We start from the raw sequence: 27,697 nt of genomic DNA, 5'->3' as shown, positions 1-27,697 counted from the left end.
ACATGTTGGAGAGCATATTGGAAATGCTTTTGATGCTGTTGATTGCATTGTTAGTTTCCACTCACCTGGCTTCATTCAAGTCATGTGAATGACTTAAATAGTCATTAAATAGTCATGTGGGATTTTTCATGCCTGAGACTTTAAGAATTTTTTCTGTACTTGGTTTCTTTACCAAAACAAGAGGAAAGTTGATTCCAAGCTGCCTTATAAGAGGGCCTATTATCCTAGTCTTTATCTTGCCTTGACCTTCTCTGCTGTTTTTGGTAAGACGCTAGATTAGTAATTTTGCTCCTAGTGTAGTAGATTCTGTGATTATGTAGAAGTGCACCCTGAAATGTTCTCCTCACTGGGAGGAGCAGTCTGTGATGTGCTGTGAGAAGAATTCCACCTTAGGAATTATGGTTCTAGATTTTTCAGCTGTTCCTGAAATTTGACTTCAGATGACTTATAGGTATTTGAAACACATAAAAATACTAAATGGACTGGCCCATACCATGTATCTGACATCTTGCACAACTTTTCCATGGTTTTGAGCATTTTTCAATAGGACACAGCTGCTACTCGAGTGATATTGTTAAAAAAGGTCTTTACTTAATGACACAGGATAGATAAAGGAAAACAACTTCCTTTTTCCTCTGCTTCTGCCAGTGTCCACTTGTATTGCTTTCTTTTTTTGCCCTGAAATAAAGTAGTATACACAGTGAAGCATCATTTCTGAATTACTTGGGTGTGAACATCAGCTGTAATTAGTTAGGAGACCTTTCTGTTCATATCTTATAGTGATGGACAAAAGTGAAAGCATTGTGAATAAATTCAGTTATGTTCCTTGCATTTCTATGTGAATATGCTTAGAGGTGTTGGAGTAACAAATTATAAATTAAAAACTTGTTGCTTTAAGAAAAGGAGAAATATTTTTTCAAGTCCTTCAAGCAGTAAAGTCACAGGCATCATACAGGTTTGTGCTGTACATAATGTTTAATCTCACTGTAGTGAGGAGTGCAGTCAAGATGAAATGTAAGCATAGAAGAACATTGGGATAGGAGGAGGAGATGACCTTCCCAAAGTAATTTTATATTTCAGTAATATCAGCTGAAATATTGACTCTTGAGTATTGTATTCAGTTTCAATCCCCTTATTCTCTAAAATGAGATTGAGGAGAAATTAGAAGAAGTTTTTCAAGAACCCAAGTAATGGAAATGATGACTTCTGTATGAAGGAATACTGAGAAGAGAAGTTAAAACATCACAATATGTATGACTGCTGTTTGAAGAATGGAATAAAAGTAGTATCTTGTCAGCTCATTATAATCCATTAATTTCAGTGGAAATTTTTACCTAGACCAGCTAGAAATCCTACAAGAGTAGCATGAAATTATGAATGGAAAAGCCTAGTCCATATGGATTTTCCTGCATATCCTCTGCTGTGAAACAAGATGAAGAGAATAATTGAAATACCACCATAATGCATTTTAAGTAAACCAGGTATTGTTGTTCCAACACACAATTAGCAGCTGGTGTCCCCATGGCCACTGCAGTTTTTCTATCATCATATTTCCATCTCTGCAAAAAACTGCTGAGAAATTTTGTTGTGATAGGGAAGGAACAATGTTGTGTTGTTTTGTTTACTGATAGTATGGAGCTAACTGTGGCTGTCAGTGAGCACTCAAACTTTCTTTTTAGAAATTGCTGTGAATGTTTGTACTTTTGCCAGTTAATCTGAGAGTAGGAATGCCAATGAGGAGAATAAAATATGGAAAATAATGCTGTGTTTTATATAGCACCTGCCATACTCTAGAATGTTAGAGCACTTACTAAATAGATGCTGAGATGGATAAAATATGACAGTGCCTATAAGCAAATACATCACCTGCTAAGCTTTCAGCAGTATAACTGGCATAAAGCCATGAGCACCATTAAAACTGCTACTGAAAGAAAGACTTGGCTAGACGTCTAAGGAAAAAGTCCTTAAAATGTGCTTCATTAAAAATTGTGATAATGATCATAGAAACTATAACAAACCACAATAAGACTGGAAAGACCTTGAGATACTGACTAGTCTGGCCCCCAAAGCTGGTTGAATTTTACACCTGTTTCTTTTTAGCACAGCTGTTTAGAAATTTGCATGAAATAATAAAACTATAATAGGGTCTGCACAGGCCCTCTCTTATAACATGTCACTGTGTTTGTAGCAAGACTTCTCCTTTATAATTTACACAAATTTTTTAACTTTGGTTTTGGTAGGTGAATTGCTGCATGTCCTACCCTGGGTGCAATGGAGACGAGGTTAATCCAAAGAGTGTTCTATTCTTTCAGATCTTATGATGATGGTGAAAATGCCTTTAATTAGTTTCCTCTCTGGCTATGTAGTCCTAGTATTTTCAGTCTTTCTTCATAATTCCTTCTTTGAGACTTGTAATTTCTGCTACTGTCTTAGGACACTTCAAATTGTTTTGTATTTTTTTGTAAAGACTATGCCAAAAATTTGACTTATTTATTCCTTCCTGCTAAACAGGACAGGAATGCTTCCTATTTTATGTGATATATATTCCTGTTTATATGATCATGTGATGGCTCTTTCCTGTTTTTTGAATCACATTTTGAACTTTTATGGAGCTCATGGTCTATTAGAAGCCCTGATTCTCCTCTGAGGAAAGTGCTGTCTAGCAGTTTATTTGCTCTGCTGTTGGTGTGCAGCTGGCTTTGACAAGGTATGGAAAGTTGTGCTTGCCCCTGACAAATTTTTGTTATTTTTTTGAGCACTTCTCTAGTTTGACAGAATGATTTTGGGTTCCAGCCCTGTTATCCAGCATACCTACAGTGTTGATCTGCAGATTTAAGCATAACCTCTGTTCAGTTCTGTAGGTTGCTAATGGAAACACTCCCTGAAACTGGACCAAGTTCAGATCCTTGCTAAAACCCACTCAGCAAACCATCTTGTGTTTGACAGAGAGCTATTAGTGATTTTTTGGGTTCATAAAATAAAATTTCGCATTCATTCACTGGTAGTTTTCTGTAGAAAAATACCTGCTTATGAGAAAGCATATCTGGGGGAGTCAGCTGCCTTTTCTTTGGTAATACAAGCTGGAAAGCATAGAAAGAAAATTAGCAATCTTGTGGTTTCTGGCCTGTGCTACTGTTTCCCCACTGTTTCTCAGCGGGATAAAACAAAAGCTGAATTTTTTAATGATCTGGTGATGCATAATGAGCAAGTAGGAATAGTAAGTGCAGAACAAGACTTGATTTTTGCTAAATGATCTCATGGCACGAAAAGAAAAGTTGGAGGTGCTTCTTTGCACATTAGTAGCTTCCTATTTGCCAGTAGTTGAATGGTCAGGTAAGGATATTCTGTGACTGTTTTAGTAGCTTTAATAATCAGGCTTCTGTTGGACTCCTGTAATTGCTGGATGCTTATAACAATGCAGATTGCAGTTAGTATAGAAGAGACAAATATGAAAGCATCCTTTCAAATATCAAAGCATAGTATTTTCTTTTAGAACTTACATTTCACTTCTTGACTGGTGTGTGTTTTGTGTCATTTGTATCTATAGGAAGAAGCATGTCATGGAGTAAATTGTATGTCCTGAAGGCATTATGTGACATACTGAAAAATATGCAGAATTCAATGTAAAATTCCCTTTTTTTTTTTTTCCAAGAGAGAGAGGGCCAAACACAGCAGCATGACTACAGCTAGACATAAAGTCATTGGTATTCTTACGACAGATGATTTGTTGTTTGCCTGTGGAATTGAAACAAACACTAATTAAGATAAATCTAAGTCTGCTGATATTTACACTAATTGCCCACAGATTGCTAATAATAAACTTGTGGTTTTTGAGGGAAATAATAGAATTTTGCATGACAGTTGTACTGAGTGCACTAGATTTGATGCACTTGAAGTTAAATTGAGTAAGGTGTGGACACCTTTTGGACGCAGATGAACGTGGTAATTATTTGAACAATTGAATGCAGGACATTCTTAAGGATATGCAATTTTATTTACACAAGATATTTTTGAGTTTACCTGGTGCGTCCAAAGGCTATGTTCTGAAGTTCTCAGTAAACAGATTTGAGTTCAGGCCTTAAGCTGCAAATTCCTGCTGAGTGAGATACATCCAGTGCAGGATTCAGGTGTCAGAACTGTGCATGATTTTGTAGTTGTCTTTGTAGGGCTGGCAATGAGTTGGGTACCACCCTTCTCAAAGTGGTGAATTTCAGCCTTAAGTGTGAATATATGTCATCATTGGACACACCAAAAGATATATTAATTATTTATTTTGCAATTTATAACAGACTTGTAGAAAGGGCTACAAAAAGCACATCAGGTTAAAAGACTGCTGAAATTTACCTCATTTTTCTTATGAAACATTATGATTTACCCACTTTACATGGTATCCAACTAACCATAAGAGCAGAGAAGTTATTTGAAAGTATGAAAGAGATGTTAGAAGAGCTTTCCTTAGTTTGCTACTCTTCTGCAAGGAGAAGATGGCTTGAAGACTTTATGGAAAATAAGTCTTATTGAGTGCTTTATAGTTATTTTATCTTAAATTCATGTGCTGCTAAAGAAGACTGAATGCTCACAACAGGTCTATGACAGCAATGATAATGCAGGAAGCTATCTTTACCTCTATCTTAATTAAATAGTATCAGCCTGGAAGCAAGAGGTGGTAATTTTTTATTGTTATTTTTTTTCTGCCTGTACACAGTATTTGATCTTGTCCTGTAATTATGAACAGAGGTGCTGACTGTAATGGTGTATTTCATGTAAGATTTTGCAACTGTCTGTGATTGAAGACCCCTCCACTGGATATAATTCTTCTTTACCTGATGTTGAAATGTTAACATCATGCCTTGATTGCTTTCCTTTCCTTTCAGCTGTGCTTCTAGTAAGAAGTAAATGAGAACTGAAAAGACTGACTTCAGTTTCATTTTGTTTAAATTCTAGCCTTCACAACTCTTTGGTAAACTTTGCTACACAGTAAACTCACTCAACTTTTTTTGCTAAATAACTTGCCCTAAACAAAAAGTTCACTTTTTTTTTTTGTGGCATTGATCTTCAGCTTTGAAGAAAATTTAAACATTCCTATCCAGTCTATTGATCCTTATTTATCACAACTCCTCTCTCTGGTGTCAAGAAGTGAACCACACACGGAAAGCAATCAGAACTGCTTGAGTCAATCTAATTATTTCTCTGTCTCCCAGCAGATGACAGAGAGAGGAAGTGGAAAAGGAGAGTTTCTAGCCCAAATGCCAGTAAGTGCATTGGAATGGCAGAAGTTAAATGCCACAAAGGCCCAGAATAGCAGATTTTACTTTCAGAATTAAAAACCTTCATCCTGAGACTTTTCATCCTTGGCTGGTGGGGTACAAATATGTAAACAACTGGAAGTGTTTTGTTGTAATTTACAAATATGAAAGCGCCACATGCAAATTTAATTTAGAGGTACTGAAGTTAGATGTTTGTGCAATTATGTATAGAAATAGTTGCAGTTTTGCTTACATGTTTTTGAATAAATTGCGAGTTCACATTTGTGTATTCAGTAGATTTGTAGATTAATTGGGTTGTTCAGATGTGATAAATATGATTTTGTCTACTCAGCCTCAAAAGTAGTGTCCAGTATTCATATTTTAATGCTGCATAGAAAATGAGATGATGTGCTATGCTAGGCCAGATTTTGTTGTATCATATTGTAAGCTGGACAAATTTCCTGTAAATCTTTTGATTCTTTAGGTATAAATGGAGTAGTAACATGAAAATAAAGTTAATATTTTTAAAGACCAAATAAGATAATAACTACAGAGAAAAATTTCCCCAAAATAAAAACAGAGTCAATCCCTATGTTGCTTACATGATAGCCTATACTTGGGAAATTGTACCTTTGAGCTAGCAGGTACAGAGAGGAAAACAATTCTGAACCATCATTTTTATTTATTAACTCTAGGCAGTGGTCCCTGGAATTCCAGGAACATAATATGAAAGTTTTGCAGTGAAAAAATATTGGCATGCATCATAAATCTGTGGCTGAGTTAGGTATTGTGTAGATGCTGGTTATGCTTTTCTTTGCTAAATAAAATCTGATTTTCCTTACCTGCAGCTTATTGTAGTAGTATTCTTTTGGCTTTTTATTTATGTGGGGGAGAGGGGTTGTGGCCATACCTTTTTGCCATAAAGCTAATTCATTGTGGCCTGCTCAGGTCCCATGTAGTTGATTCTGGTCTCAGCAAGTCACTGTTTCCCACCTTATTGCACATTGAGACCTACATCTCTGTTCAGTAATGATTTGGTTTCTAAGCATATTTCAATGCTTTTAAACGACACTGTGGATTTGGTTTTCCTCTTCCCACTGGTCATCATAAGGATTATAATGTAGGATTATTTAGCACTTATATGTGGTACCTGTCACTACTGACCTCACATTTCTTTCTGATTGCCCATGCTGGCAGCACCAGGCATTACAATTTCCCTTTCATGTGCTGTATCTTCATATTTTGTCTTTAGTCTTCCTGGATTCAAGGGCCACTGTAGTGGTAACAAGGCATGGTGTAGTAGACATCCTCTGGCTGTTTCATGACATTGGTGAGATTTTCTTTCTTCTTCCTTTTCTCTGAAGCTGTTTTAGGCCTTGTGTGAGCTCTGCTGAGCTGGTTGAGCAAATGCTGGCTCCTGTGCCAGCATTTTGCCACATTTTGGCCCCTGCAGAGCCAAATCATAAGACTGATGATGTGCTGTGGCTTTTGGCCAGGTTTTCACTGGTAAATATGACTAAAAGACTCTTAATTGCTTGCTTTAGATCTTGTAATGTGTTTGAATCTCAGATGACTCTGTTAGTTCTCATGAGTGAAACAGGAGAGACAGCCTCCCATGTAATTCTCTTTTCCCTGGCTGGCCTGGGAGGCTGACATGATTCACTCTGCAAAATCACTGAGGTGAAAGCAGCAATGGGGTTAGGTACAGTGTGAAACTTCCCCAAAAGAGGTCACCCACAAACAGAGTTTGGTAGATGACAAGTGGACCATGAGCCAACAGTGCTCTCACAGCCAGGAGGGCCAGTGTAATCCTGGGGTGCGTCAGGAAGAGTGGCCAGCAGGTTGAGGGAGGTGATCCTGCCCCTCTGCTTGGCCCTGGTGAAGCCACATCTGGAATGCTGTGTGCATTTCTGGGCTCCTCAGTACAGGAGAGACAAGGAGCTCCTGGAGAGGTTCCAGTGGAGTGCCACGAAGATGATTTGGGATCTGGAGCATCTCTTATGTGGGCAGACTGTGGTATCTGTGCCTGTTTAGTCTGGAGGAGAAAAGACTGAGAGGGCATCTCAATAATGCATAGAAATATCAAAAAGGCAGGTGCCAAGAGGATGGTGTCAGACTCTTTTCAGTGCTGTCCAATGACAGGATGAGGAGCAGTGGCCATAAAATAAAATACAAGAAGTTCCATCTCAACGTGAGGAAGAACTTCTTTAAGTTTCAGGTGGCAGAGTGCTGGAGCAGGCTGCCAACCTTAACAATTCTTTGCTTCTATAATATAATTTCTTCCTTGGAGTAAATGCTGTCCTTTTGGTCAACTGTGATCACAGGTGAAATACTGTCTAGAGGATGACAGTTTGTGAATACCATGCTGCATTTTAGGCCAACCCAGCCATGGAACAGATAGAGCAGCAATGGTCAGTCCACCCAGTTTTGCATTTCCCTGTTTGCCTCAATAAAGCTTCATTTATATATCCTTCCTATACCATCCACCTTGAGTGTCTTCTATCTCTACAGTTGATCTCTCCTGATCAAGCTAAAAACATAATTGTAATTACAATAACATTGAAGTTTGAGCCACAATGCAAGCAGAGCAATGGCTCTGTAATTCTTGCTCAAGGAATGTAGGTTTGAACCTTAAAAATCTGTACATTCAAGGAGAAGACTGTTTCAATAAGAATATATCACTTTTTCTGAGTTGTTCATTGTGGTTCCTAATGGGCAGTTCTGGCAAGCTGCTCTCAAAACATTTTGATTCTGTTCACAGTAGCAGTTATAGTTGTTAAACTGTTGATAAAATGATATTGCAAGCAACAAAAAAATTCTGAACACAGAGAAAAATAGCAATATAGTCAAAACAATTTGGGGAAAAAAAAGGTGAAAGCCAAGATGTTGAAAGACAGTGCTTTTGACTTGGGAGCTGCTGCACTAATGGGTATAAATAATGCAGTACTTTTCCCATGGGCATACTGTAGAGCTTAACTGGTTAATGGCTGAAAGGCACTTTGAGATCCTATGTAGAGATATACTTTGGAAAAGCAGAGTGCTGCTTAATGGAAGTCTAAATGCTGCTGCATCACACTGTTCTGGTATGTCTGTGAGTCCAATTGATGTCAATAGTGATTAAACCTATGGATCACATTGTTGGACATGTTTGGCAAGGTGACTATGGCTATGTTTTGGTAAACCAGAATAAATTATTAATTTGCTTTATTTGACAATCATCATATTTAATGCAACTTTTAGATTAGTTTTTAATATACTGTGATGCTTTGGATGCTTTTCAGGTTTGCTTACAGTGAAAACCAGCACTGCCTACTTAAAAACTAAGCCTTCAAATTTATTATAGAAGGAGTGCTATGTAAAATAATAGCGTACCCGGCCCTAAAGCATACTTACATTATAAATATATAAAAATTAAAAATAAATATGGAGTCTGACTGAAGTGTTTTAAATCTTTTTCTTTTGCAAGTTCCTCTTAAGGAGAAGTGATACTTGAAAACTCCTGGAAGTGATTTAGGTCTTCAGTCTGTTCAGAGAGTATAGATTTTAACATCTCATTTTACAGAGTGGTTACAGCTTTGTCTTTGCTTTTCTTCACTATGATTTGTGAGGAAACCTCAAGAATAATGTGCTTTTTTGGTTTTGTGTGTCTTTCCCTTGTGCAAATTGTTTTTTTTCCCCCATTTACTTATGTGAAATTTCAATAATTAAGTTGTTTCTGTCATGAAAATATCTTTTAGCTCACATGCTACCTGGTAAGCAAGTTTATTTGCAAAGAATGTCACTAGGAGAAATGTCTTGAAGGAATCAATACCTAAAAGCATGAATTCTAGACCTAGAGCAGCTCATAGTCCTTTTTAGAAGTTAGTACTTGTTATTACTGAGTGTGATGTTTTACTCACTCATTAATTTACTGTTTTCTTCTAAAGCTTATGAATGTGAACAGGCAAATGAAAGTGATTTAAAAATTTTTTCCTTGCTGTTTTCTCTTTCAAGTGCTTAGTGTGCACTGCCCTAGCTTGATATCTTATTGCTAACCCCTCTGTATGGCTGCCAAGTTTTCTTGCATAATTTTCTTGACAAAATGGCTTACTCGTTAATATTTCAGGCCTGTTCCAACCAACCTCAGGCAAGTGGTATGCCCCAGGCAGGGAAATGTAGTTTCTTTCTTAGGAGCCTTCTAATCTTTTCCTTAAATGCTTTGTCAGAGCCCATGACAGATAAATGAAGATGGTGCAGTTCAAACTAGAGATGACTTATTTGTACACACGTGACCCTACATTTTCCAGCTGGGAGGTGCTGTGCTGCAGTGGAATCTCCACTACAAACATCCACATATTCTCTTCCTTATCCATCCTGAAGTCTGTGAGACTTATTGATTCTGAAGGGGAATCCGTAGAGATATTTGTCTCTCTTTTTTTGATTGGCTGTTGAAACATACATGGTCCTGATAAAGGCTCTGTCTGTTCACACTTTCATTATTTCTGTAACAGAGACAAACCAAGGAATGATACCACAGCTGAGTTAGAGCTTGAGTTGAGACCAAGTTCATATCACAGCTAGGTCTGAGGTGCAGATCTCTGGTGATATTTTGGCTTAAGATGATAGCAAATTTGTGAAACTGATCTCTTTAAAGCTTGATGTGATAGAAAATTGATATGATACAAAATTTGCAATATTCCTGCTGCTACTTAGGGTTGAAACATCCTAAGAAATGCTTGTTTGATTTAAATATTGTTGATTATATACATATTACAGCCATGAAATAACTCCTGGGTCTTAAATACTAATTATGCTTGCTGGTTTATAATACTACTTAAATTATTCTAACTGTACCATGTTGGCTAGAGTATTACTAAGGAGAGCATCTGGAGATTTGTGGTAAGTCATAGATTTCCCCAGTTCTCCAGAAGAATGGAATAACAATCAGTACTATGGGGATACAGTAGGTAAAGCTGAAGACTTTCTCATTTGTGGATGTACTTAATGGTTCATGCCTCCTCTGGTATGTCCTGTCTAAATAATTTGGTCTTCCCTGCTGTCTTTTGCACTGTTACCAGGTCTGCATGTGTCCCATTCTTGGTATTTAATAACTTTTTTAAAAAAAAAGGTATTACTCCTGCTTCCTGTTAAGGCAGGATGAGGTCTCTAAAGTTTTATTATGCCCAAATGGTGTAGCTAATCAGTGAGAACTAAGAAGGTACCCCACTACAATAAATACTGCTAATATTTAATTTCTAAACAAATTTATTTTTACTTATATGAAACTCTGCAGGAGTAAAATTGTTGTGGTGTATGCATCTGTAAAAAAATACACATAATGAGTTGCAGATACTGAAGGATAAAAGAACGCAGAAGGAATAGTGATAATATTGCAGTGAGGATTTATAGGTGTTTAAGTGTCTCTGTCCCTTTCATCTGGCAGTTATTTACAAATGCAGAAACTGTTTGGCAACACTTTCAAGGCATTGGAAAAAGAATATTCCCTCGGCAGCCAAAGGTAGTGTTTTTTCAGGTTGCATTCCTTGAAAAATAGATATATTTAAAGAAAGTAGACACATTTGAGAATATTTGAGAATAATTTCTGCATTGCCTTTTCACAGTCTATAATTTGTAATGTAATGTATTCAAAATATGTTTGTATAATGAGGATTTTCCCTTAAAATAAGGCATTGACTTTTAGCTGTTTTGTCTCATTGTGGAGGTAAGAAAGAACACAGGAATGTCGGCAGGAGATCAGGTCACAGCTGTTTAATTTTTAGTAGCTCTGCGTGCCTTAGTCATATGCATTATTGGAAGTTACCACTAAAGGGCCTTATTGACATTTCTTCAGTTAATAACAAACTCTGTTTTAGTTTGTGGGAAAAAAATTTAAGGTATAAATGAAAGAAAAACAGATATTGTTTCTGATTATGTTCCTTCGTTTAATCTTCTGTCATGCATATAGATAATTTCTTTTTCCAACCATAGTTTCTTTCCTCAGAATTTGCTTATTTTGTTTTTATTAATCTGCTTTTTTAAAGTCCAAATGAAAATTGTGTCATCAGGCTTTTCACCTTATACTTCTGAATTATGCATGTTAGAGAGTTTGGTGCCTTTCCACCCACCCAGAAGTCTGAATTTATTTTGCTTGTCGTCTTTAAATCTTAGGGTCTATGTTATATACTCTTAATAGTCTATGTTGTATACATTTATCTTTTGAAAAATTATATACTGTCTCAATAATTCAGCAATTTGATGTACCTGATTAGCTTGCTGATTCCAAATTCCAGTGTGTAGATAATCTACTGAATTGTTTAAAACAAATTCACTATAACTTGTGTTGTAATCCGATTAAATGAGTCTTTGAACCAGTTGGCCAACTGGTCTCATACCAGTTGGCAGAACAGCTACAGAGTTTGCAAGTGTTTTGGCTACTGAGAAGCATTTTACTTGCCTTGAATCGTGTCTGGAGGCATTATCCTTTTAGTTAGTGGGAAACTTATCCATAAACCTGAACAATCCTGGAGTGACACTGTTTAGCAGGGAAAGGAGAGCCTGCAGCATCCTTTGGAGGCCTGCTTGGGGCACTGAAACTTGTTGTAGTGGGATAGCATTTTGTCATCATTTGCAGTATCCAGCCTGCAGCTGGGTGGTGACTGAACTCAAGGGATGATGCAAGACATTTTGAAATGGATGCTTCCCCAGAGGTACATTCCCTTCTCCACAGGGTTGCTGCTCACTGTGGTTATCTTGGCCCATCTTGCAGTCCTGAGGGAGCGGTGCAGGTAGCTGAAGGTGTGCCTCAGCAGTGAGGACTGTGTTTTCTGTCCTTGCCTCCAGGCGCTGATGTGTCTGAGACAGGCCATGGGATGCTGGCCTTTGTTCAGACAGTCAGCATCTTCTGTGTCAGTGGAAAAGGAGCATGGTTGTTCATACCTTTCATATTTAAGAAGCTCTTATGTGTAGCACTGAGAGAATGCAGGATCATGCCTTATCCCAGGAAAGGATTTTTAGTTTTCTCTCTCAATCTTGCAAGCCTCAGAATGTTGCCGAAGGTGGCATTGTGATTAATGTATCACCATTACAGAGCAGACAGCCAGCCAACTTATGACATATTTTTGCTTCAGTCAAGAAAAATAACAAAATGATAATAAAAAGTTGTTCTGTGTGTTTCTGGAACTTACTGACAGATTATTAACTAGATGAACCCCAAGTACATGAAAAAATTAAGAGCCAAATACTTGAAAGCTATATTATCTTGCCAGTGCTTTGTAGTTCATGAAGTACTTTAATGGTGTTTGGCCATCATCAGGGATATCTGATAATATTCTGCCCTTGGAAGGTCAGGTTCTAAAATGGATCCATTCTAATTTATCTGCAAGGCTATTTCAGAAGTCTGTATGTGTTATATAAATCCAGCATGCTCAGTAGAAGTCTGTTCTGGTGTGCAATAATGTATCATCATTTTAAAATGAGCATTAAAAAATCTGAGCTTGTTATTAGTTTTGCATGCAAAACAATTTATGTTATATCCTATGAAAGGCAGATCTGGTCATGGCAATACAATGATATTTGCTGCTGTATGCCTACATAGTTTTCAAAACTAAAATTCAATGCTTAGCTAAATTGCTAAGCAGACTGGTAAATGTCCAATTTTAGCAGCCTAACATATGTTTATAATTTTTGTTTTAACATATGCTATGTTGGTTGAACTCCCCTCCCCACACATACGGTAGATAAAAGCTGTCACATCACAAAATGGTGGCAGCCCAACTTTTCTAACATTTTCCATGGCACTTCAGAGTCTTGCATTAATTAGCTATTCTTGGATAGGAGACAGACTCTCATCTTTGTAGAATTTTGGTTTCAAACCCGTCATGTACTTGGGTTTATGTATGCAGTAGCCCATCTGTGTTTCTGCAGCCAGAAGCTGTAAAAAGCACAGGGCAGAGAGAAACATGGTCAGCAGGAGCGAGGGTGCCCGTGGCTCCCAGATGCAAACATTGAGCAAATGGCCCCACAAGCTGGCCCCTTTGGGCTCTGGTTTGCTCAAAAAGGAGCATTGTCCCTCTTCCACTTTTACAGGAGAGGTGAGTGAATAAAACAACATTGGTGCACATCACTGTCTCCTTTCATTGTGGGCTGCTAAACTGCCCCTCTTTTCTCCTCTTTTTCAAAGCAGGTGTAAGGAGGAATTTCACTAAGTCTACAATTCTTCCCTAAGCCTCAGCTGGGTAGTGGAGAATTGTGACAAATACCACTGCAGCTGTGATAATGCTGTCTTAATCCTTGCTGCACTATGACATGGAAACCTGGATTTAGACATGAAAGGACATCCCTTAACAGTACAGCAGTATGATCCCTTATCAAATCAAACTGCCTTTTGCATGTGCTCCAAAACCATGGTATTTTTTGTCTGATGTATTCTGTCTGCTATTTCCCTGTTGTCAGGCTCCTGATAATGGTGTACTTTAGCATGTGTAATGTCTGCTGGGCTGCTGCATGGGGAATGGTTGGTTTTCTGTGCAGGAGGAAGGAGCCTTGCCCATCAATTGAAACTGCTATAGAAATGTCACGGGGTCTGTGATACAGGACTGACGTTGGCAGGTGTGGTCACATCTGTGCCTGGTCTATGCACAGCATGGACAGGGTTGTTGTTACGCCTTTTCACCCGTGGGTGGTGTGGATGCCACCTTCTGTCCTCTGGTCTGCCTTGGAGCTGCTTAAAAGCATGAGCTAGGTGCAAGCGTAGTTCCAAGTAGTGTATGATGTCGTTCCTATCAAAGACTAGAGTTGTAGTAGACATCTCAGTATTGAGATGAGGTCCAGCAACCTGAGCCATGGAGCTTCAGGGGAGCTGCTGAGGTACCCTGAAATGTGTCCAAGGTGCTGTCTGGCTGAGGATGTGTGAAATAGGAGGTGGTGGGCCTGGTGCTTGCATGTCCACCTGCAGAGCTTTGAGAAACCCCACAGAGTGCTGCCAGCAGAACAGCTTCCAAAGCCCTGCATCTTCATCCAGAGCCCTGTGTTGGCTCCCAGCTGTGAGACAGAGCCACTGTCAAACCCAGAGTGCAGGATTTGCTGGTGATGCTGGTGGAGGGCTTTGTCATCTTTGGATGGTAGATGCCAGTGGTGGTTGTTCAATGTCTATTTCCCGTTTATGTATTTGTTTTCAGCTACAGGACCTGCAGCTGCTGTTTGGCTCGCTGCTCTTGGTAGCTGGCTGGCAGGCCTTGCTGTGGGATTCAGGTTTTGTCAGTGTGCACAGAAAACAGTTTTGCTTCCCTGCCAAATGAAAAGCATGGTGGAAATAAAGGAAGAAAATAATACATTTAAACTACTTTTCCAGATGTTTAGATAAACATAGACAGACATAAATAAGCATAAATGCATAAATTTCTTTTTATTATAAGAGAACATAAGTAATTAGTGTGTTCTTAACACCAGATATTTATTACTAGAAAAAGGTAAAGAGATGTCTTTATTTTCCAGTGTTGCTCTCTGCCTTGGTAAACATTACTTTGGTTTGAAGATTTTGTGTACAGTCTGCAGAGTGTAAACATATTTTACTTTCTTCTCTGTGGTTTCTCTGCCCAAATGTAACTTATCACCAGATGAGTTGAACTAAGTCCAATGCCATTTTTCTGAAAGAGGAATATGTGACTGTGGTGGGAGAGGGAACTAGCAGAGTGTTGTTGTAGGACTTGAGTGTTTCTGGAACTCTGGTTGTGATACCATGTTAGGGGCACATTTAGTACTTGCTTGCTGTTGTTTGCAGTACCTGGACATTAGATAACTCATCTAAAAACTATAACTTTTCTTATTGTTCACATTACATACTGCTCAAATTTTGCTTTGGATTAGAATGTTAATGCACATAATAATGCCATTCAACTATTTAAGGCACAGACATAATGTTAAGATAAAAACTCTGATAAAAGTTCATCTGTAGGTTTTTCTCCTGTACAGGTTTGTTAGGAGTATATGTCACTTGCTTAGAAAAAAGAGTGTTTCTGTCAGAAACTGATAGCAGCCTTCCTCATTACAAATACTGAAATATAATCAGGTAAGCCCTTGAAGATGTATATTATAGACTCTCCCTTAAAAATAATGAGTCTTAAACAAACAAGAGTGCCTCCCCAGTACTGGTGGTGCATGTTCTTATTTCTTTTTCCATAAATTTATAATCATCAAAACTGTTTATGTGAAAGTTAAGCTTCTCATGAGGTTGTCTGATTCTCAGAGGAATGATATTTAAGAATGCAGCAAACATCACAAGAATCACGATAAAGTTATGGGAGTTTTTGTAAATTACGGTTATGTGTAAGTTTTGAATTGAAGTTTTTAGAAAAATAAATGTATGGGCAGATGGTGATATTTACTTAAGGGAAGCTGAATTCATTATCTGACTAGGACTGGGTATTTCAAGCAGCTGTTTGAAAATGAGAACTCACTTTCCATGAAGGAGAACGTATGTTTCAGGAAACTGGGGTCTCTTTTCAAAATGTAAGACCATTCCTTGCTTAGCCTCTATCAAAGTGGTTTCTGATATGTGTGTGAATTCATTTATTGAAGAACATTCTCAGTAATGATCAAGAGCTAATTTGATGAAATAGCTTTGTAAACTCTTTACTGCCTCCCTGCCAAAGGCAGTTATTCTTAAAGTTTCAAAACTAGATAAAATTTATAACTGTTACTTATTTCTAAAGATATTCTACCAGAAAAAGGATTAAACCAAATATTCAGTAATCTTATGCTTCCCCACCAAGATTAATTTCTGTCTACCCAACTTGCCTTTATTTTGATTAATTGAGATATAATGACTTGAGGAAAAAGACCGATGGAAAACTTATAGATACAAGCCAGAAGAAAAAAAAAAGCCAAATTTAACCATACTCATTATCTTTTACAGATTTGTTTTTATCTGGGACTCTCTATTTTAGTATGTCTGTTCATTTGCATACGTATTTTGAAGCATGAGAGTATGAAAAATAGTCTCACCTTGTTTATTTTGTTACTTACACTTGTTTTCCTTATGTTCCTGTGGAAGGCTAGCCAGATACTGTTATCCTAAGTACTGCATCCCTTGAAGACTGTGGTGCATTTATTATTGCTTATATCCTTTCTTCCCCTAATTCTTTAAGATGACTTTTGCAGAAAATTCTTTCACTCAGAAAACCTGTGGCCCTGTAATTCTTGGTTCATATAGAAGTACAAGCCAGTTTGTAGCAGATGCCTTTCCCTGGTCACTTAACTTCTAATGCCTCTGCTTTCCCATTCCATAATAAGCAAATTTTAATGCTTAATTATTTTACTGGGACCTTTGCTAATATTTCTGAAGCCCATCTATAGATTTTCAAGTAATTTTTCATCTCAGAATGGGCTTATGCATATGAAGTGACTGAAAGGTTCATCACTCTCAAAACTCTTTGGTTTTGGAATTATCTTTGAGCTCTAGAGAGAATGCAGCTGTGTCCACATAAAGCACAAGGCCTGTCTGTGAACTGGGAGGATGTGTAAAGATGGCCCTTTGATGGGAAATGAGTTCTTCAGGCAACTTGAAGAATCTCTTCACTTTGCCTTCCTGGTATCTGACAAGCCTGCCTCCCCTGTACCCCCATGGAAGCTGTGCAAACAGCCATCCTGGGGAACATATGGAAACATTGTGATCACTGCAAAATTCTAACATTGCTTCTGACTTTATGCAGTCTTTATGGTGAATCTTGTGCAATACTCATATGAGAATTTAATAAGCTGTTTATATATAAATATATGTCTTGTCTGGCCATCTGTTTTTTCACAGTGGTTCAGTAGTTTGAAAGGTTAAACTGGTTTTGTCTGGCATTTAATAAGAATTAGTGATGGATTGCATAGTGCATGCCACATGCATCAGGTAGATGTGGAACACGTTCTGCAGCTTCTGCTAATGGAGATGATATAGCAATAAGTTAATTGCTTGTTGTAAGCCAGTTCTGACTGCTGAAGGGCACTGTTAAGTTTCCTAGTTTTTCTTAAGTAATATGAAGTTATTGCCACATGTTTTAATTGGAGGAAAAATATTGTTTGAAAGAAGGCCTGATGTTTATTCATCTTTAAAGGGCATCATCTGGAATGGGGTTCAGGCTAGGTCTAGAGTCGTTATTACTGGTGCAGTCATGCAGAAGCCTGATAACTGATTAAAATATCCAAGCTGAAATTTGACCACAAGGGTATTTTCCATCCTCTGAGGTCAAAACAGGGGTTTATAATGGGAACTTTGTCATGCTAATCAAGCAGACATTTGGATTTATCTATCCCTAAGATAATAGCAATTCCTCTAGCAACATTGCCGTTCCTAACTCAAATATTTTTAATTCCTTTTCTTTTTCTAGATCATAAAGTTTACAATGGCAATGCTCTGGAAATTCATGAGAGTAGCTAAGTATTCTAAAACAACAGCTTTATCATCAAAAGTAAAAGTAAGAGGAATTCCCACCCATTCAAGGCATTCTTCATCCAAGTCTGTACCTTCAGATTTGGGTGCCAGTGCACCCTGCTCAAATACGGTGGAACTGCTTGGGAAATCCTATCCTCAAGATGACTACACCAATGTCACAGAGAAGATTCTTTCCAAGGTGGGGAAGAACTTGCACAACAGAAAACATCACCCTTTGTGGCTAATCAAGGAGCAGGTGAAGGAGCACTTCTACAAACATTACCTGGGACGCCGTGGGACTCCGCTCTTTTCTGTGTACGACGGTCTTTCTCCAGTGGTTACAGTCCAGCAGAATTTCGATAGTTTACTTATTCCACAAAACCATGCCAGCAGAAGGAAAGAGGATAACTACTACTTGAATCGTGACCACATGCTACGAGCACACACATCAGCTCACCAGTGGGACTTGATCCACTCTGGCCTGGACGCCTTTCTGGCCGTGGGAGATGTCTACCGCCGGGACACCATCGATAGCACCCACTACCCCGTCTTCCATCAGATGGAGGGAGTGCGCCTCTTCTCCTGCCACGAGGTAGGAATTCTCTAGCTGGGGTGAAAGGCATTTGGGGTAAGTTTGGTCTTGTGTTTGCTGCAAGCAAAGTTCAGCCACATAAACAAGGTTTGTGCCTGTAAGCATGTTACAGCAACAGTGATATGCTGCACGTTGATAAAGATCGAGTGATTTATCATATAGCAATATTTTTAATTTGCGAAAAATGTGGATGGAAAGTGTTGAATTTTAAAACAACTATAAAATTCCCTAGGAAAATGTGAAAAAATGGAAGGACAATATTATTGAAAGCTGGCGTAGTGAAGTATAATCTGAAATGAAACAATTTGTTCAGTTAATGATCTGCACAACTCAATTCTGTTTCTGTCATGACTCTCTTCTGGTGAGATCACTTTACCAAAAACTCCATCAAATTGATTCTTGAAGGACTCCTTGGATGCCAGTTGTTACAGCTACTTCCAAAGTACAGTTTTCACTGTACTTTCCTCTTTTCTTTTTCTTTTAATAGTGCCAACCTGCAATAAATGAATGTCATTTTCTAGGGAATTGTTCCATTCTTCAACTCATCCTAAAGCTGCACTGAAGGATTCATCTGTTGCAGCCAATATTTATGTGTGTGTGGTGCATACACACCAAACCCATCAGAGTCCAGAGGCATCAGCTGAAGAGCTCTAGGTTGATGTCTCAGACTCTTAAGTTTATATGTTTTGTTGGCACAGCGTGCATGTTCTGCAAATGCCTGGGTGTCATTAAGTACTCTGCTGCATCATTGATCAGTGGTAAATATAAGCCAGTTTGTTTTCCAAATAGTAATTGATTTGTATAATTTGTGTATGCTTGTAGCAATACTGCCAAATTCACAGTTCTATAACTAAAACTAGCTTATTCTAATAATACTGAGATGTAGACCATTTTTAATGTGCTTGCCAGCGGGTGACAGGAGCTTGGCAGAGAAGCCTGATGCCTTTGGATGCCTGAGGGAAAACGAAGGTAATCACAGAGCACTGCTTTTCTCTCTGATGGCAGGGGCTGGTGCTGCCTGCACTGCACTTTGCCACCCTGTGTGGCTGCTGCTTGTTCTGCTGTGAGCTCATACCTGCCTCTGCAGGTGTGCTGGGAGCTGGGTGGTGCTGAGCCCAGCCTGCAGCTGCTTCTGGGTAACCACAAAGTGGAAACACTGCAGATTACCCAGCCTCGTTGGTTTGCTGTTCTTTTCCCGTAGGTCTTTTTATAAATATAATCAGGGTATATGGTATACAATACTATATTAAGAAAACACAATTTCTTAACTGGTTTTGTTCATCACATTTTTTTTTTACTTGCGCAGAAGTTCAGTCATTCAGATGGAAATATTTTACTTGCCACAAAATTAGAACATCAACGTTATTGCAGGATGAAATTTCTGCAACCTTGGGTGTGATTGATCTAATCATTGAACTACTTGTTTATGAATATATCCCTTAGGAAATTTTGGTCCTAATGACAGACTATTTCTTTCTGCTCTACAAATTGAATAATAGGATTTGAATAACTGGGAACAGAGTTACAGAAATGTTTTCACTGATATGTTCTATCTAGAAATATAGTGTTCAACAATCTAATTCATTGCAGTGGAGATTGTTTCTTTTCTCTCCTTTCTTTTTCCCCAAGAAAATGATTGAGAGGTTATTGAGGAACTTTCTATACAGATGAAGAAAGAATAGTAGTGTGGTGTATGATGAGTACAAGTGTTGTTTATTGGGCAACATAAAAAATTATAAACCTGAGCATGATCTGATGTGTTCTTTTTTGCTTCACTTTGTGTTTCAATATATACCCCTTTTTACAGTCTTAATCACAAGAGCCTCGTGGAAAAAAATGAATGTGCAATTCTGAAATTTCACTGGGGACTGTTTCTGTGTTTTGTATTCTGGTTGCCTGTTCAGAATAATCCACATTTAAATAATTCCAGAAGGAACTGTTTGAGCGGAACAAAGACTAAATAGAGGTAATACTACATGAGAGAAATACTCTGATATTCATTTATTTATACTCAAGTTTAAGCTGTAACCCACTGAGCAGAAATGTGTGACTGTCAGAGCCTGTTACCCTTGTCTCACACTTTTCATTCCTAACCAGACTACAGTCTCTGGTGAGAGGAAATTTGCACAAGTACCAAAGATCAGAGTCTTTGGAACCAAGGGAAAAACTGTTAGCTCTTAGCTACAAACCCTGGGTACATTTCATGTTATGGCCAATACAGTAATTTTACATGCTGTTGTCAGTTTGCTGCTCTAATTTGTTCTTTTGCTTTTTACATTTATTATTCACTGTCTTCTCAGTGTAAGTGACCACAGACCTAAGAAGATGTCAGAAGAAAAACAAAGGCCTAGAGTGATCTTATAAGAAGTTGAATTTAGAGGAATTTGGTGTTTGATCTCAGTTTAGGAGTTGTGGGGGAAAAGTCAATTCATCTTCAGCTGAAGTTTTAGGCAGGATACAAAAGATGTAGGGGTACATAGGTGAGTCTTCTTTACAAATACCTAATTCTGTAGTCATGACTAGGTTAAAACTCCTGTCCTGTAATGGAAGCCTTCAGCATAATTCTTTATATCAAAGTTAAAATCGGTATGTTGAAGTAAGATCTGGAAAAACAAAGTGGGTTTGGCAGCTTTACAGTATTTTTTCTGATATATTTGTGACCAATTTGGTTTTTTGGCTATATATTTTTTCGTGATGGTTGGTTGATTACTTTTTAAAGAGAGATGTAATCTATAATTCAAAGATGGGCAGGTAACTGATGCATTTCTGCAGCTTAGTATGAGTGTAAATATTAAAGTACTAAAGAAATTCCCATCTCCCAGACTCACTCTTTGCTAAAATTTAGAATAATTAATTAAATTTTTCATGAACTTTTAAAAAATGTCCTTGGACTGTTATCAAAGAACATCTGAAAATAATTTAGACATTTTTTCAATATATTTAAAAATATTTGAGGTGATTATTTTCTAAATGTAATAGAAGAACAGTTAGAAAGTAAATTATATAGTTAAAACGAAAAATAGCTTTCCAAATCTACTTCAGAATTCTGAACATAAAATGAGCTGTTCTTCTTAAAGAGTCCCCCCAAATGATATCCTTTTTTATTTGCTTCCTCCAGCATATCTGTTTTTCTTCTAATTGGTGTTTGAAATTTTTTTTCTTCCATGGTGTATGGCTTTTTTTTTCTTTTGGTTAGTACTTTGGATTGGCATTTTTGATACTGCTGTAGTCAGATTTGAACTGGCCAGTTTTCCTGGGTGGATTATAAGAGAAATGATTTCCATGCTATACCATTGCCTTTGGTGCAGATCCATAATTTATGGAAAAGAGAAAAAAAATCTCAACTACACTGCACTTTGTGCATGTCAGCCAGAAGAGGGAGCCAATATAAACCCAATGGCAGTCAAGGAACAGATTTCAGTTGATAACAAAAAAATGTTTACACATTTGAAGGAGACTTCATAGTCTGTACTGAATTATACATAGATTTTAAGGGGAACAGATGCTAAAAGACAGGAATTGCTCCTCTATTTTAGTAACCTTGTTCCATTGGAGGCCAATACATAGTTGTTTCAATGAAAACATGATGCTCTCATCAGGCTTGTTTGTGCTAGAAGTAGTAGGGATACATCTTTATTCTCCATTGAAATGCTTATGGTAGAAATGAAAACTTTTTTGTTAGAATGCAATGGAAAAAGGCTGAATATTCTAGTTACAAATAAAGGATTGCTTCTCCAAAGCACTATAAATAATTTTTAAAAAATTCAGTATTATAGCTTCTAGAGTTTATATCCTGAAATGTAAAGACCCTTGTTCTAGGTAATAGGAGATTAGTAGGTTTTTCTATTTTTCATCTAAATACATACTCCTTTCCTTGTCTTCCCATACTTCAGTACCTTGGCAATATTCCTGGTGTATTGTTAAAAAGAAAAAGATGTTGCTTTTATCCTTTTCCTTGTGGTATGGGATGATGTGAACTTGACCACTTATCTGCATTTTTTTTTTTTTATCAAGTGCCATGCTATGTTTTCCCCTTGGAAAACTTGTGTCTTTAGGTTTGACTTCTCCAGAATTCTACATGTTCACTGCAGCTTTGGACGCTGTGCTTTTTTTCTCTGACATTGTATCAAAGAAGAGCTTCTTCCTGTCTTCAGTCCCCTTTTCTTAATCCTCATATGTAAAGGAATTTAAATCAATTTAAGTTCCAGGGATCAACCTATTTAATGGAGTTATTTGGAACTTTTAGTTTGTCTGAGAGTGCTTCTGAGCGTCAGTGGGAGTCATAATAGCAGTTTTTAGCTGGGCACCAAGGAACAAATATTTTAAAAGGCTTAAATGACCAAGGAAAGGAGCCCTTCTTAGCCTTCTACAACTTATAGATGGGGTTGTGAGCAAAGCATGGGTCCCAAAGAGCCTGGGAGCTGTCCCTCCTTCTCGCAGGGAGCAGCAAGGCCAGACAGGAGCAGAGGCATTCGGTCCATTTACCCATAGATCCACCTGGTAATAAAAAGAGCAGCAGCATTACTTTGCTAGACTATTTGGAGGTGAATTTATTCCTGAAGATGCAGTTGAACTGAGTGGTCACAACGAAGAGCCTGGCTAGTTTAGGTGGAACTGATTTCACTTTTTCCAGTATTAATCCAAGTAGTGAACATTGTAGGTTCAGTATTTTCCAAGCTGTGTTGTGTAAATCATGCCATAATAAATAGATCTTCACTGATCCGAGGATCCAAATTGTATTCTTTGTTATTTTTAGTCAAAAATTTGACAGCGGAGGGCATCAAAAGGTCTGTTAGATTTTCATTGTGATCCATGGTCTAGAAAGTTTGAAAACTGAGGGTGCATCTTTTACTGCAAAGACTTCATTTTTTTCTTTCAGACTTTGTCTTACTTTTTGTTGTCCAGCTAAAAAAAACCAAACAAACCAACAAAGCTTTTCAGAACAAGGCCATTAAATCTATTCAATGCAATATTTAAATTGTGCAGGAGAAGAAAAAAAGAGGAAAATGTCCACAAGTGTATTTGGGAAGTCTAAGGTACTTAAAAGTCAAGGAATTACTACTGCTACAAAACCAGAAGTTTATGATAGATGTCTCACTATATCAGGTGTCTGTGTAGCAGTGTTACTTTTTCTTTCTGGAAACATCATTATCATTTTTTCTTTTCTTACAAAAACACTTTGATTAGGTTAAAAAACCACCAAAAATAGCTCTCCACCCCCAAAAAACAACAGAGGTTACCTTTCTTTGCTGTAATTGGAGAACTAGAATGGAAGGATGTAGAAATTAGGCTGATCACCTTCAAGCTTGTGGGTTGAAGTAAATTTTTTGTCATTTTCTGCCCCCAAAAATCCTTATTGATATGCAGTGAAGAGCCTTATGTCATGTGGCTGTGTATATCTTTGGTACCTGAAGCTGGCTGCATAGTTACACCTTGGAGGCTGACTGAGACTAAAATTAGGTTTTCTCTTTGAGCCTTCTATAAGTGGCATCATCTTCATTATTCCTGATCCATTGGTTGAGTCTTGAGTTCCACAGCCCATTTAAAATGTTGTGGGAAGGGTTTGCTATTTGTAAGTGGATTCAGAATGCAGCTCTTGGTTCATTTTTAGAGATATTCATTAGGGCCAGTGAGACAAAATTTATTTGGTGTGTCAAGGTTTGGTGTAGTCACGTGCAGATCCTCATACGGAGATAATTTTATATGCTTGTTTGCCTGAGAGTATAAGTACATGAGTATGATTTATTCATTATCTTAATCACTGGTGAATGCATGAGTGGCAGGACGAATACACAACTGCATTGTGGAAAGACAGGATATAGTTACAGATGTCTCTGATCTGAGACCTACTCTGGATGCCATCCTGCAAAGAGACCCTTAATTTTGAATACTAAGCGTATGGATAATGAAGGGATATGAGACTAAAAAGTCTGTCAAATGATTGAGGAAATATTGAGGTCTTTGTTTAAATCACAAATGTGACTTCTGCCCTTCATGCCAGGCTGAGAAATGCTGGAGTGTGCTTTTGAAGGACCTTAGCTCAATTTGTACTTGGCCAGTTAAAACTCTGTCTTCTTGCCCTTACACGTTATCAAATTTTAATTTATTTTTATTATGAGATAAACTGACTAAACTTCATGCCATATGGTTAGGTCACTTCAATTCCTTTCTGCCTTTTCTGTTGTAATGCAGCATCGGTCAGATATGCTGATAAATCCTGGGAAGTGTTGATTTTTTTGACTTTTTCATGGTGATCCAGTATTCAATGTTTTGCACACCTTCACTCAAAGAAAAATCTTCTTGTCCTTACACTAGACAGACACATAGGTACTCGATTTATGACTACAGGAAATTTCTTTCCTGCTTGTAGTAGTGACTGATTGTATTCAATACAATAAGATAGTGCATGCTGTTTTAGTCTGCACTGAAGGAATGAATGTACGTGAAAATGCCGTCTTGCACGTGTCAGTGCTTTATGCAAGATGTTAGGTATTTTTTTTCTCCATTTGCTCAGATATGTGCTTGAGAAAAATTGACATCAAAAAGGAGCGATTGTAGGTGATTCTTCATTTTATTCAAGCTTTGACTTTCCTGGCTTTATGTGTACAGAAATGTTGAAGTGTTTCTAATCCAGGACATGTACTTAGCACAGTTCAGTCGTTGTAGTAGTGGAATTGGCGTATCGGTTTAAAGCCGCTCATATTGACATAGCAATGTCAGTGAATGGGAAGTCAGGAATAAATATTAATACAACTGTAAAGTATCTCTTTTTTTTCTCTTGGTATAATCCCATCTGCAGCTGATGGAGCCTCTGTGGAGAATACCAAAGCCTCTTGGTGCCTGACTGTAAGGGGGAGCTGTTGTCTTGCCTGTTTCTGGGACTTCCCTATGGCTGTGCTTTCAGAGCCTGTCTGAAACGGACTGGAGTCATACCTGTGCCCAAAGTGACCCAGCCCTGTTCCAAGTGCCAGCTCATCTCTTGGAGCTGCTAGTGTGCTGATATTTGATTACTAAGCTGAACTTCACCATTTTCACTTGGCTTGGAGTAGGAACCTATGGCTTGGAGGCACTTGGAGATGGTGCCTGTGACTGGTTTGGCAGGATTAGGGCTCAGGCAGGTGACAGGGCTGCATTATGACTCAATGTATTTAATTGTTCTTGCATGTATTTTGTTTCCACATCTGATATAAACCACTGGAATAGAATTTTGCTTTAGACTGTAATTGTGTTATCAACATTTCAGAAATAATACAACAGTAAGGAAAAGTATTTCTATGTACTTGTTGATACAAGTATGCTGTGTTTTGAAGGCTAGTGTCCAGACTGTCTGTTGTTTTCAGTTGTCTGAGGAGCCAGTCTTAAGCTGAAGGGAGGAGTGAAGGGAAAAAGGAGGAAGAGAGATTCATGTCCTAAAATCTGCTGATAGGTAAAATAACAAATGTACCTTCTAATGTGTAAATACAGTGTATTCTGGTCAAAGGAGGGAACATCTCTGTTGCCTGAAGGGTGTTTCTGGCTTAGTGAGTGAATGAGTCAGTCAATAGAAAAAATAGCTACCTGTGTAGGGTTGTTCAGAGCAGGAACCTAATTTGGCCACTCTGTGCTCCTCTCTGAGGGATCCTGTGTCTCTCCACTGGCCACCAGATAAGCCTAAGACAATTATCCTCCCTAGGCTAGTGCTGGCCTCTCTGAATTCCCCCAGCTTTCTAAACCACATGCTGGGTGACCGATCTGCCTTGCTGACAGCAAATTAGTTGTAGGGTGGGTATTATCTTCTTGTTCCAGTCAGGGTAGGATTAATGTCAGTAAGAAGAAGGGGGTTTAATCTTTCAGATGAGCACTTGAATAAAGAATCTGTTATTTAAAAGTGTGATACTCTGTTTGTCAAGCTGCTGCCTTTTGGTTAGTAAAGGCATTTTTGTTAGACTGGTGGAGAATAATTTTATTTGGTATTTATTAGTTCCCTTTTTAATTTAGTATTTTCTGCTGCACACTAAGAAGATTAAGAGAATAAATGTTTTCTAAGTTGGCCAGCGATCTCCTTGTGACTAGCAATACAAAGTTAAATGCTACTGGATTTCATTTCTTTCTACTTCTTCAATCCACTGTGGTGCTAGTTTGCCTGCTGTCTAAACTCAGACTCTTCATTCATTGTGTCTGTAGGAAATGTTCTAGAAACTAATTAATTGTATCTAGCATTTGTGGAATACCAGAGATTCACTTGAACTTTTTCTTTAGAGCATTGTGTTCTGAAGGCATCAAACTGTGGTTAAAACAACTTCTGTGGGCATCCATGAGTTGTTAAGGTTATTCGTGGCATCTCCTGAGTAAGGGCTATTTATGTTGGAAGGCTTAATGGAAAGAAAATCTCAGTGCGTGTTTTTTCCCCTCTGTGTGTGCTTGATTGATTAGGGGAAGGTAGAGGAGGAGGGGTAGGAAGAGCACTAGAAACACTTTCACAACTGGCTCTCCCTACTCTCCAGACTTCACCCCAGATATGGGGGGTTTGTACAGCTGTAAGGATCTCCAACAAAAATACTCTTTAGATTGTGAATTTGCCTGCTTGTCTTCCCAGGACACAGAGCCTCCAACAATGTTGTTTAATGAATGTGTTTATTGGTTTCTCTGAAAGGATATAGATTTGCTGGTGTGTATCTGGCCAGGATCACGTGGCCAGAAACATATGGGGATATGCAGAAAGCAGAAACCTTCAACTTGCAGCAGATGTGGTGGTGAGCAATGTGTGAATGAAGAGCAAGTCTGACACGTCCCAAAACAGCTGTCCCTGTGCTCTATAACTTATCTGGAAAACCCTCTCTTGAGATCATGAATCCTTACAAGCCCCATAGACAAAATTCTTGTTCACAAAAATGATGCTGTGTAGGAACATACAGGAAAATGGTAGTCCTTAAATGAATATAAACTTGTACCCATGATGAATCAACTGTAAACAGTTTAAGTCTCATTAAACTGCCAGAGTTTGTTTTGGGGGTTTTTTTGTTTGTTTGTTTGTTTTGGTTTGGGCTTTTTTTTGTTTGGGTTTCTTTTTTGTTTGGGGTTGGTTGGGTTGGCTTTGTTTTGGTTTTGTGTTTCTGTTTTTGTTTCTGTTTTGGTGTTTCTTTTACATCGTCCAAGTACTTAAAGAGTTGAAGTTCTGATAAATGCCATGGAGTTAATTGTGTTTTGTAGTTTTTGGGGCGTAATTTACATACACTGTACAGAGTACTTCGTTCTGCATGGTAACTTCCAAAGTAACTGAATCAGAAAAGGAGACGTGCTTTATTTTGTAAATTATTATTTTCCTATAGCTAATAATATTATTTGATGATAGAAATAAACCAGATTTAATTGTTTGAACATTTTTGTTCTTACAGAGATTCATCTCTGCATTTAGTGAACAGAATTTGTAGAAAGTCACAGTCTTTGTTTGTTTTTCACAGTGTAGACTTATCAGGTAAGATTCCC

At 37.9% G+C, this 27,697-nt stretch overlaps 1 protein-coding gene across 2 annotated transcripts in view; it reads left to right on the top strand.

Moving 5' to 3' along the window:
- Positions 1-27,697, top strand: part of FARS2 (phenylalanyl-tRNA synthetase 2, mitochondrial) — a 228,900-nt gene that overhangs the window by 36,136 nt on the left and 165,067 nt on the right. For both annotated transcript variants that reach the window (XM_058804220.1, XM_058804226.1), the window contains one exon: positions 17,597-18,232. In XM_058804220.1, the coding sequence (XP_058660203.1) occupies positions 17,597-18,232 (636 nt within the window). The remainder of the gene's footprint in view (positions 1-17,596; positions 18,233-27,697) is intronic.

Source organism: Ammospiza caudacuta, chromosome 1 (assembly GCF_027887145.1).
Source record: "Ammospiza caudacuta isolate bAmmCau1 chromosome 1, bAmmCau1.pri, whole genome shotgun sequence".
NCBI lineage: Eukaryota > Metazoa > Chordata > Aves > Passeriformes > Passerellidae > Ammospiza > Ammospiza caudacuta.
The sequence above is the reverse complement of the archived record's forward strand: the minus strand, read 5'-3'. Positions and strand labels throughout refer to the sequence as shown.